This window comes from Anarhichas minor, unplaced genomic scaffold (genome assembly GCF_050575085.1).
Source record: "Anarhichas minor isolate MPS153535 unplaced genomic scaffold, ASM5057508v1 ptg000024l, whole genome shotgun sequence".
Lineage (NCBI taxonomy): Eukaryota > Metazoa > Chordata > Actinopteri > Perciformes > Anarhichadidae > Anarhichas > Anarhichas minor.
Genome location: NW_027466470.1, coordinates 5,786,525 through 5,798,964, shown reverse-complemented (window position 1 = coordinate 5,798,964; position 12,440 = coordinate 5,786,525). Strand labels below are relative to the sequence as shown.

Here is a 12,440-nt window from a genome sequence, read left to right as displayed (position 1 = left end):
CACATATTCGGTTTTGCTGTTTGAATATATTTATCATAAGCACAGATCAAAAGTTAAATACAATTTCTCTCGTTTTTTTCCAGAAACTTCTGCAAAGGAGAAATCTGTTGAAAGAAAATCACCTCGAGGCAAACAAGTGTTAGAAAACTTGCCATAATCCATCCGTAAAGTGTGAGTACAATAGTATTTATCATATGGGAACATAAAAACTAGTCAAACATTTACTATTGGGCAGTGTCCTACATGACAAGAGGGCGACAACGCAGCTTTTATCAAACGGCCAAAGGTAAATAGACTAACTTTAGGGGGTTCTTACTCAGTCTCCATCATGAATGCCAAATACACATTACAGTACATTCATTTTGTTGAATCAATTTGAAAGATACTGTCTGTAGGTGGATCCAATCCATGTTTAAAACGCCCATCAATGTTATGTCCTTAGTTATAGTCAACTCTAAAAATAGAAAAGTAAAAATACCAGTTCTCATTTTGATGGTGAATCCCTTGGAAGCTTTTCACGTACATCATTTGTGTTGTACGAGTGATTAAAGCTGATTGGCTTAGTCATGCTTACACCCACACACACCCTCCTCAGGTGTTACAAACACACTCGTGTAACCTGATAAATAGCAGTTCCCACAATAGCACTCACAGAATGTCCAAAGTCACAATGACACAGCATTGTGAAGCATCCTGCCACCTGCGGTTGATGTGATGCATTTCCCGTTGAAACTGGATCTTAGGGTGAGACAATACATAAAGTATTCAAAAGCATAAAACACTAAAATACCAGTAGTTTTATTTGAGGTTATAGAGCAGAGATATAAATGTGTCATGGTTTTATTGTTTGGAATTTGTTAAGACACCAACTGGTGCACAACAAAGAGAGAACTAAACTGTTTCGGATTTCCAGGAGTTTTTGTTTGACCAAACATACAAGAACAACTCTACACTTAAGGACAGTAAGCTAGGAACACCTAACTTAAACTAATAGTCCTAAACACTGTTGTAATCAAATGATGATTTTATGTTTTATAGAAGGTTAAAGTTACTGTGGAGGCTGTAGTTTGGGGTGCCATTGAATTGCACCTTGTTCTACTCGGAGGTGTTTTCTAACACAGACTGACTGTTGACTATTGCCAGACTGTATTAGTTTGATCCACGTGTACATAATCAACATGTCACATGTGTTGTTAAATAAGCCACAACAGTCAAAACATATTTGCAGTGCAATTTGAGGTTTCAAAACATACACGACAGAATTTCACAATTACAACACTGGCCATTTTTATTTCCAGAAGAAAAAAACAAATCAATACAATGCTTACAAATTAACATGTTCTGTATTTGTACATATTAAAAACTGTACTTTCTGAATAACTTAACAAGGCATCTTATTTGTAAGCATATCACAAGGTTGAGGCCGTATATCATAGGTTACTGCACAGTCTACAGGTGTACCTGGGTTTATGTCTCATGTAGACTTGTATTGGACCCCTGTGTATCACAACATAATGATACAAATATGAGAGGAAAAGACTTGGCTATTGAATGAAATCACAAATGTATTTTCTACAAATAAAATACATTTATGACTTTGTTTCAAGACTTTCCTTTTCCAATTTCCATGTGATAACTTTATATATTCGTTTTGTTTATAATCTGATATTGCGGTAAATTACAAATCATTTGTGCCCTTGTTGTTTAAATGATGTGATAGAATAGGCCTTGTCTAGACCACATGTTGACAAAGCCTTCCATAACATACCCATAATGCACTGGGATGCCCTTTAAAAACAAGTGGGCTTCGGTACAAGCCTATTCCATTTGGCAAAAAATCCTTACATCAGTATATAAAACAATATATCGCTGGTGTGACACAACAAAATAAATACAAGGAAAAAAAGATCAGCCTACCTGCAGTTAGTGGATATTAAATCTAGACTTAGTCAGACTGTTTTCAAATGATCTGCTACATTGTCTAATTGTTGTTATTTCACTCACACACCGTTCAAATAGGAACCAACAAAACCATCAGTATTATCACCTGTCCACACAGGTATCAAACACAGTGTAACCAGTACTAAAAGATGACATCAGTACACCTCATAGTGCAGAAGTGATAGCTTCACCCTCTGGTATAGTACCTGGAGGATAAATGTAATCAATATGTTATACCTATTTACAGTAGCGGGGAGCTGCTGAGGGGTGTTTGCATTAACAAATTATAAAAGAGGGGTGTTTGCATTAACAAATTATAAAAATACATTTTCTACACACCTTAATCTGAGGCAATATTAAAGGACATAACATGTCAGAGTCCATGTTCACTTTTGTTCCGCTGCTTTCTGTTCTTCTCTGGGCTTTACGATATAATCTCTGTACATTGAATACAGGACCCCTAAAAACAAAGAAACAAAGGGATAGGTTACACAAAGACCTTTCTATTTACTTATCATTGACAAGAAAAAATGGTCATAATGTAACCAGCCAAACTCCAAACCTATACTTTTTAATGATGGCCATTTTAGCCCAAACCACTTTTAATAACCAGGTATCCCACTAAAAAAAACAAAAACGACAAATCAAAGCATCTTTGCACAAACTGAAACGATGCAACTAATCTAATAAGAAACATGGAAATCAAAGCTACGTACCAACAGTGATGGCTCCAACCACGAAGCCCTGAGCAGCGACACGCATGTGGATCAGGTGAACTGACATTTTTGTGTCCCCCCGGCTTTTCATTTTCATCAGTTTGTACCCCACGATGGCAAAGAATCCAGCCATTCCTGCAGGGAGCGAAAAGACAGGTCACTTTACATGGATGACTCACTAAAAACAAAGTCATGATGTAACCATTAGGGCTCAAGATGTACTCACCCAATGGGACGAATGGATTCTCCTTTACTTTTCGCATCAACTTGGAATCATTCTCCTCATAGGAAGACATCTTGACTAAATAGGAAAAGAAAAGGTAAAGTTAGGCAAGGTACTGGTGTCACGTCGATGCTATTCCCAAAACACAGCATGCTGACTTATTCATTATAGGGGAGTCCCCCCATTATTAGAGCCATGTGAAATCCTGGCTGTACATTTAAATAACAGTTGTGAATAAGTTTTAGACTACAAAATACAATACTGTTTAAATTGGTGCTCCAAGCTGTTTTTATTAATTAGATTTAAATACCACATGAGCTGCTCAGAGGTTACCCATGAAGGGCAGCGGGGAGGCGTGTCATTTATTTTTAGGCCTAAACAACTCTACGTATTCTGCACATTGTAAGGCACATAAACCATTGAGCAAAGAGCAAGTTACTAACGGTACTGTTTGTGTAATCTTGATCAAATTAGGTTAAATAACACAACAATATTATACAACAAGCGGGAGCGAGGACTACAGTTTTAACATCAGATAAAACCTCCACTACGCCACAGTAGGCTGGAATACGTCTTACTTGTTTTTAAGGAGTGTATCGCTGATTGAATCGCCAACAGAGAAGTTACCCAGAAAGGTTTTTTGAGAGTCTTTTCAGAGCCTCTTGTCTCACGGAAGTTAGGAGGAAGTAGGGAGCCGGCTTCGCTATGTAACTGCGCAGGTCTGACGTCAGCGTTAGAGTTATCGCGAGTGCGTTGTGTTCAGGTCGCCAGAGAAAATGGTAAAAATAGAGATATGCGGCCTTGTAAATGTTGTAAAATTGAAAATGTCCTCCTGGCTCCCCTGTTCAACTTCTCAGGAAGTTTTCTGTGTAAGGCTTTGTGTTATTAAAGTTTTTCTGGACATCACATAACATAATATTCGGTCTGGCAGTATAACATGATCGTTGTTGTCATAAATCCGATGTGTCCTGAACGCAGCATTGGTTGTAAAATCCCCCTCACAAAATCAAAGATAGTGAAACAAATGAGATATACCTCCCGGCCCGATAGGCGTGTAGTCTGTTTCTGAAACGAAGAAAGCTTCTCACACTGCCAAGCTCATCCTATTGCAATTTTAGGTATACATATCAGATTTAATTTACTGTCAGAGACGCGAGAGAGACAAACATCTCTTTGATGGTGTTATGTTCAAAATTTCTCAAACAGAGGAGAATAAGCCTACAGAGGAGAAGAGGCAGCTCAGTGATTGGCTGAACCCTTCGGACTTCAGTCGGCCACTTTCCTTGACCAATTCCTCCCCCTTCTGGAAGGCTGTGCTCAGAAACTCTTCAGCAACATCCCCCTCTCTCTGACTTTATGGCGGTGTCATACATTCTCTGGTTTCTCTCACAGTGCGCAACAAATTCAGTAACTCTCCCTTTAGTTTAAACCTTCTATAAGTAAACATATTGTAACACATAATATCCATCGCTAGGATCGCTTTAAAACTTAAATTCCTCACTATGGTCAGTGTCAAACAACCTATTCTTAGAATACCACGTTGTTTACGCTTTTGTATGATCTCTCCTTATGCTATTCCCTGCCTTACTGGTATTTAAACGAAGGTGGGGATAGGTGGAAGTGAATCCTCTTGCTTCGTGTGTTGATCTCTGGGATGACGTGACAGTCATTAGTGCTCGTCAATACGTTTGTAGCTGCACGTATCAGCAACGTGCTGCATCCTGTTCAGTGCACTGGAACACAAAATGATCATATAGTCTACTTCTAATCATTTGTATTGATCGGCCACGTTTTTAAGTAAATTACCCACCTTTTAGATTACGTTCAAGTAAAACGTCTAGCATAGTCTTGTTAGTAACCAATGTGTTATTATTATTGAAATATAATAAAATGAAAGTAATGATAATGTTGTTACTTTTCTACAATCAAAGAAATATTATCCACTGACGGTATGAATTATGGTAGCATCAGTCTGTCTGTATGTATGTTTTAAAAAAAACTAAACAGTATATGATTTAAACTTCAGCATTTGGAGTATCCTGCTGGTATGTTATTTAATGACGAAGCTTGTCTTTCTTAAATCCCACAACTTATTACAACTAATTATTTCCGGAAATAGTTAAATAAACCACCAAATACTTTTATTGACATATTAGTATTTGCTTGACTATGTAATAACGCATAAATAGATGCTAGGCCTACTAATAATTACACATAGGCCTGAGGTGACAGGGCCAACTGAAACCAATGTGGCCATCTCAATTTTGTAAAGTTAAAGCAGCAGAATAAATCTTTTGCATCTTAATAATAGCAACTTGCCATGTATTTTGACAGCGTCTGCATTGTGTTCCCTCTTGAGAATGGAAATCAAAAACAGCTTTGAAGTCCTAATGAGCCTGTGGCATTTCCTTTATTCAGTTATGGGCTATCAGGCCGCACTGATCATGTCCCATGCAGGCACTGATGTGCAGGAGGGATTTCTGCAAATCACCATCACTTATCTTCCAGACAACCTTTTAAGAACGTAATTGAATGAACATATTTTATATTTATTTCCCTTTTGTTGTAGTGTCCTATCTCATACTGTATTTTTTCAGCTGATCCAACTTATGTTTCATATGTCTTTGCTGACTTGAAGAAGCATTTTAAAAAATGATCAACTATATACTTTTCACTTTGCCTTGTGCACGGATAAGGAAATGCCACTGACATTCGAAAGAACTGTTCCAAAGGAAATCGCCTCAGTCATGTTGTAAATAAAGAAAACATCTCCACCCAGTAACCAGTAGTGAGGTAAGAGTGCTCAGTTTTCAATTCACTGTAAGTGTCAAGTAGACTGCAAAATAAAAGGGATATCAGAATGAATCACTCAATTATCTTTACACTTAACAGTAGGCTAATATTTACTTTTTCACGCATATTTGCATATGTGCATATGTGCGTGTCTGCTTCTTGGTTTATGCTCATATTGTAACTGACCTTTATTAGAAACTGGTGTATTTGGTGGCAGTCTCAGTGCTACAGCATATTCATCAGGTTATCTCTGCGAGGGGCCGGTATGCAGCCATGTTATGATGAATAAAAAAAGGTTTCTGAACACAGTCAGGGAGTTCTATCTCAGATAGTTGGACCTTTGCTCTCACCTCTAATCCTTTTGTGGCCCAAGGTGAGATTTTGCTCCACTTAACAACCCAATCATTTTCCCACCTTTACCAATTATATAAGTACATAATGTTGCTTTAAAACAGGATAACTTAAATTAATTTGGGTAAATATATAAATGGCTATAACATAACAGATGACTATGATCAGTTCTGTCCTGTGTCGGCACTTGATCCGTTCTATCAAATGTGGTAGAACAAGAAATGTCTTATTCAATTTCTTCAAAGTAAGGATCATTTAGTTCAAACAGTGCAGCCGACACAAAGGTATACTTTTACTTTCAATATAACTTACACTCTCCTCCGCCCAACATTATAGAGCAGTAATTTAATATACCTCTATGAATAAAAGTAGGTTGTAGGTTTTACACAGTCTGGACTCGAACACCCTGTTGTTGCAGCTCCCCCCCCCCACATTATCCAATATGTTTTCCAATTTACATTCCAGTAGGTGGTGCTACATGTCCACTACAATCTAGGAGCAACACATAACAGACTTTGGATATCAGACAACTCAGACTCATTTGTGTTTAAATACAATTTGTGAAGTTATCATTTTGCTTTTTTTTCTACTTTTCAAAAAGTGGTGAATTTGCTACTGTAAGTATTGCTTTATTTCAGCAATGTGGAGATGAGCAGAATAAAGAAATGACGCAGTTATCTCGTTTATACTTTACATGTATTTCTATAACAAAGGTCCTCATGATGGTGGATAATCCGTTCCCCTTTATGTAAACCCTATATCGGACGGGGCAGGTGCTATCTTTAGTAGCTTACGTTTTATAATTGCTCAGAAATTTGCGATCCGTCAATGGCGAGTCACGGGAAGGCAAATGTCAGATTTTATCAGTATCATAGATTTCATTCATATTGATAACTTAAAGCCCTGTAATTACAGTTCAGTAACGTTTACATTTGATCACATTTTATGACGCAAGAGTCTAAAGATCTCATGAGATGGCATTGAAATATATTGCCCTTGACTGAATAAACACAATCTGTAAGTTGTATCCAGCTGCTATGATAAAAAAGGGATTGCCACATTTAATGAACTAAGTGAACTGTGGTCAGGGTTAGGGTTATACTTGCAATCAATTGGCTGTGATCCATTTAATATTACTAAATCCAAATATATGTATGAGAAATTAAACAATTTCTTAAAGGAGTGTGTAGAATTTTGGGGATCTATTAGCAGAAATGAACATAATATTTATAAATATGTTGTCATTAGTGTATAATCACCTGAGACTAAGAATGGCTGTTTCCTTCAGCTTGGAATGAACCCTTCATATAGGGAGCGGGTCCTCCTCACGGAGTCCGCAATGTTGCACTGCCACGTTTCTACAGTAGCCCAAAGCGGACAAACCAATGTGCGGCTCACATTACCGCAGAGGGGGTATGCAGATGGTTGCAATCTGCAAACACACTGCTAGATGCCATCAAATCCTATACACTGTCCCATTTTAATCAAAAATATGGATGTATGCCTTTCCAATAATTTGTGACATTATTTCATAATTTTAGAAACATTGTTGGCAGTACCTCTGACATCTAATATATATATTTAAAGAACAAACAGACCTAAAATTAGTAGTTCATTTGACTTAACTTCACTCAGCCAAGTTTTTTTTAATTTTGTATTTGTTTTGACTGAGCAGAACTATATTTGGAGATTTGTGACTAATAAACAAGCTGTAGCCTATGGCTTTCTTTTTTGTTTCAACACCTTTTGCTAAAAATTAGGCAAAACAAGATATATTATAATGTGGCCTGTTTGTAAAATACCTATGATTTAGTTAATGCAGCGAAAGTGTTTACTCGTGTTTCTTATCTTCTCTTAAACCATTTTCCGCTGGGATGGAAAAGCATTGAGTAAGCAGTTCCTGGGAGGCTGAAACCGAGCCCACATGCAAAGGGCGGAGCAAAAGTCTGTTTAAATGCCGTACTGGATGTGAACCTTGACTCCAAAGCACTGTGTGGTGTCAGAGAAATCAGACATGGAGCTGCTGCTGCCGATCCTTTTTGGCTTTCTGGCCGCTCTGATTGGAGGACTGTACCTTCTCGGGGTGTTTCGACAGCGGCGACCGGGAGAACCCCCTTTGGATAAGGGGCTCATTCCTTGGCTGGGTCATGTCTTAGAGTTTCGCAGGAACACACTGAAGTTCTTAGAGAGGATGAAGCAAAAGCACGGTGATGTGTTCACAATACAGCTGGGAGGGTTTTACATTACGTTCCTTCAGGACCCGCTGTCGTTTGGATCACTTGTTAAGGAGAGTCGAGAAAAACTGGACTTCAGCAAGTTCGCTAGGCATTTAGTGCGCAAAGTGTTTGGTTATGCAGCTGTTGAGGGCGACCACGCTATTCTCCACATGTCCAGCAACAAGCACCTCAAGGGGGATGGCCTGGAGGTGATGACACAAGCAATGATGAGCAATTTGCAGAACCTCATGTTGCACAACATCGGCTCCGCTGCAGAACAAAGCACGTGGATTGAGGATGGACTGTTTATGTACAGCTACAATATTGTTTTTAGGGCTGGCTACTTATCTCTGTACGGCAATGAGCCACACAAGTCAGAAGCAAGTGAGGAGAAAGACAGAGTTGAATCAGAAGCCTTATTTCACGAGTTTCGTAAATATGATCAACTCTTTCCCAACCTGGCTTATGGGGTCCTGCTACCAAAGAAAAGGTTGGAAGCAGAGAGGCTAATGGGATTCTTCTGGAACAGTCTGTCAGTGCCGAAGATGAAGAAGAAAGACAACATCAGTCGCTGGATTTGGGACATCCAGCAGGCCAAAGAGGAGATGGGAATGGAGGAGTCAATGATTAACAAGTACATGTTTGTGCTTCTTTGGGCCTCTCAGGGCAACACAGGGCCTTCTTCATTCTGGCTGCTCCTCTTCCTCATGAAACACCCAGAGGCCATGAAAGCAGTGAAGGGAGAGGTTGATAAGCTTCTAAAGGAGTTCGGACAAGAAGTCCAACGCGGTGGCCCTTTAGTCAACCTGACCCGTGAAATGCTGATGAAAACGCCGATCCTGGACAGTGCTGTAGAAGAGACCCTCCGCCTCACTGCTGCACCTCTCCTCACCAGAGCAGTGCTTCAGGATATGACGCTCAAGATGGCTGACGGGCGTGAATACTTCATACGCAAGGGTGACAGAATGGCAGTCTTTCCTTACAGTGCAGTTCACATTGACCCAGAGATCCACCCTGATCCACAGTCATTCAAATATGACCGCTTTCTCAATCCAGACGGGAGCAAGAAAACCGATTTTTACAAAGCAGGGAAGAAGGTGAAGTACTACAACATGCCCTGGGGTGCTGGGGTCTCCATGTGCCCTGGGCGTTTCTTTGCCACCAATGAGCTGAAACAGTTTGTTTTCCTCATGCTGGTTTATTTTGAGTTTGAGCTGAAGAATCCCGATGAGACGATACCTGAAATTGACTTCAGTCGATGGGGCTTTGGATCGATGCAACCCCAGAGAGACGTTGAGTTCCGATACAGAGTCAGATATTAAACCAATCAATCGTTGTGATTTCTCTTCTCTGTAAGCTGTTAGTAGACAGATATGTAGAAATCATGAGCTTCCACAGTAAAGTGTTCATATCAATGACGTGATTCAAAGCTTGATGCTTTAAAATGTTGGTTATAGTTAAATTTTCAACCATATTCTAATTAAGAACTACAATCAATTCCCTCCTATACAGTACAAATGCACTATTATTTTCTATATGTTGAAGAGTTTATTATGAATATATATCTCTCTCCATTCTGCTTGTAAATCAGAGAGCAGTTCAATCCAATCAAGAACAATTCAGTTATCTTTGTATAAACTAATACCGTATATTGTTATAATATTGTGAATATGACTGCTTCTTTGCACAGCTGTTTTCCAGTATGATATAATTTTCTGTAATGCTGCATGTCCAATGAAACACTGTTAATTATCAAAGTCTAGTAATTCATTCAAGCAAGACCATAACAATGTGATTACAGTCAGAGAAAATTCAGAGTGTTGGAGACATCTCATTACATGTGTACGGAGGGGTGAGAACTTAAATGTCAAAAAGCAGAGATGCCGTTACTTTGTTAATACTGTATTTCTGTTAGATGGTCATCATGATGGTAGTTGGGTATCCTTATTTCAAGTAAGTAATCTGTTTTTTTGGGATGTGCATGCATGGAATGTCACTGGACTGGTTTCACTAGAAGGTCATGGTTTGGTTTAGATTGTTGTTAAGCTGTAATAAAACTTTTTTTTGGCAAATGAGACTGGAGTAGAAACAAAGTACATTTGTCTTGACTGGATAAACCCAGTACACACTGGTCTATGTAAGGGTTCATTAATAACATTGTTTTACAATTAAATTGCATTATTACAACAAAACAGAAAAGGGGGGCGAGAGACACAGGGAAGGGGGAACACAAAGAAACACTCGAGTTGGTGGCTCGTAGTGGAGATCACTGCTTCACAGCCAATTAATAATACTACTGGAAATGTGTGGAATGTGTCCGTGATGTCTGAGCATTGTATTTAAAAGGCATCACTGCTTTACATAAAAGACATAACAATATGCAGTAAATTCATTTTGGCATGCTATATGCTGTACTTCTACGTCATCTCACTAACCTTATTGTCAGATTTTAGGACTGTTTGTGGAGCTGTATTGGATTGCAGAAATTTGGTTGTGTACAAATTGGTAGTTATCTGTGACAGCAACCATGGTCTCCTAAACTATTGTGTTCCCTCCCATACAACAAAAGTGCTTTGTGAAATACATTTCGATGAAAACAGATTTTCTCTCCTAATCATAGTCCTCAGAAGTCTGAGTAGGCTAGGGAGGAAGTTGGGTAAGTGAAAACAGTAAAACAGTAAAATCTGTGTAGACAGAAACTATTATTAGTTAATAACAAACCTCTGTGAGTGATTATTGGTGAAGTCCCTGCCCCAACACCTCAGACATTCTTCGTCACTTGCCACTTTCAAAACTGCACTTAAAACTCACCTATTCAAATCTGCTTTTAACCTCTAAAGTCAGTCATGTATGTTTTCTTTCTTTCTTTTCATGTTTATTTTATTTTATTTATTTTTTTCTTACTGTTATGTCGTATATTTTGTTCTTATTATAAATGCTTCTATTGTTTCTGTTTTTAACATGTAAAGTGTCTTTGAGTGCCTTTTAAAGCGCTATATAAATAAAATGTATTATTATTATTATTATTAGTGTGAAAAAAGCCCAGGCCAGCCTGTAAGAGGTCACACCTCAATGTATCAATCCCATTTTGCTTTGTAAAACAGTCCTGCATTGAACCCATGCAAATCCACTACTACAGACTGGTTAGTTGGGTTCTCAGACCAAACTCACCCCCTGAACTGACAATGAATACACATCTTGGGTGCAGATAGTGTCAAGGTCCCTTATCCTTCGTGCAAAGCTTAGCTCAACCCACACCTTTTGTTCCACTGGTATTTCCTGCATAAGCCTGTACATGATCATGGCCAGAAGTCACACTAGTCAGAGACAATTCTACAGCTTTGTTGTGAACTTCTGTCTCCACTAAGCAGTGAATAAAACTCATCTGAACCAGCTTCAGAATTGGACCTGAAAGACACTTTTCTTCAACATATTCAATATGGAATTACCTCCTCTCTTTATTTATTTATTTCGATCGGCTGCTGAGGCCATATTCTCACACTCGCATTTACACTTGTTATATTAGGAAGAGCTTGCACTACATGCTCCTCTATTGGTTGAGAGAGTTACATGCTTTAAAAGGGCTTTCGCAATGCACTTAAATAAAACAATGCCCAAAATGTTGAAAAAACATTCACTGCCGTTTATTTATTGCTGTGTGGCACGCTCACACAGAGAAACAAAGGCATGCCCACATCTGGTACTAATGCATGCCACATGCTGGACTTCTGCGTCATCTCCAGTATCTCCTTCAACATAGAGGAAACTTTAGAAACACAACCTTTGCTTCGTGTAACAGCTGTCCAATATCAGGCTCAAACATTGCATCTTAAATCAGACAAATAGTGGCCAGGAAAACCAAAAACGTTGTGATAAGCCTGCAGTAAATACAGCCTTCAGTAATCCTACAATAATTACTGCCTTTGCCAAATTTACAATGTGTAATGTGAGACTGGGTCAGAGAGGTGTTTTTTAAGCCCTATTGTCACTTTTGAAGACTATGTTGTTGTGGATTTGTATTAGATTACGTTATTTTAAAATATGTGTCATATAGTTTCACCTCCATTTGCAGTAATAGTGGGACAAGATATTAAAAGCAACTTTCAGGTTTCACCTTCATGTACATATACACATGCCATTCGTCTTTTGTTGTACTTTTGACTTGTTTATGTGATGACAAAACATGTTTTGGACCAGTTT

General features: G+C 38.6%; 2 protein-coding genes across 2 annotated transcripts; one reads left to right on the top strand and one right to left on the bottom strand.

The window, feature by feature from the left end:
* Window positions 1–1,262: 1,262 nt before the first annotated feature.
* On the bottom strand, window positions 1,263–3,610 carry higd1a (HIG1 hypoxia inducible domain family, member 1A). Its single transcript, XM_076098055.1, has 4 exons — window positions 3,459–3,610; window positions 2,884–2,958; window positions 2,658–2,792; window positions 1,263–2,401 (listed from the first exon to the last, which is right to left on the bottom strand). The coding sequence occupies exons 2-4, from the start codon at window positions 2,951–2,953 to the stop codon at window positions 2,328–2,330; spliced, it is 279 nt and encodes a 92-aa protein (XP_075954170.1). The 5' UTR covers window positions 2,954–2,958; window positions 3,459–3,610; the 3' UTR covers window positions 1,263–2,327.
* A 4,428-nt stretch (window positions 3,611–8,038) lies between these two features.
* Window positions 8,039–9,719, top strand: LOC142956710 (7-alpha-hydroxycholest-4-en-3-one 12-alpha-hydroxylase-like). Its single transcript, XM_076098440.1, has one exon. The coding sequence runs from the start codon at window positions 8,039–8,041 to the stop codon at window positions 9,560–9,562; it is 1,524 nt and encodes a 507-aa protein (XP_075954555.1). The 3' UTR covers window positions 9,563–9,719.
* The last annotated feature ends 2,721 nt before the right edge of the window (window positions 9,720–12,440 follow it).

Coding starts and splice junctions, on each gene's coding strand:
- higd1a (XM_076098055.1), bottom strand. CDS start 2,953: ATGTCTTCCTATGAGGAGAATGATTCCAAGTTGATGCGAAAAGTAAAG. Junction 2,793..2,883: donor GAATCCATTCGTCCCATTGG/GTGAGTACATCT, acceptor CGCTCCCTGCAG/GAATGGCTGGATTCTTTGCC. Junction 2,402..2,657: donor GGTTGGAGCCATCACTGTTG/GTACGTAGCTTT, acceptor CTTTGTTTTTAG/GGGTCCTGTATTCAATGTAC.
- LOC142956710 (XM_076098440.1), top strand. CDS start 8,039: ATGGAGCTGCTGCTGCCGATCCTTTTTGGCTTTCTGGCCGCTCTGATT.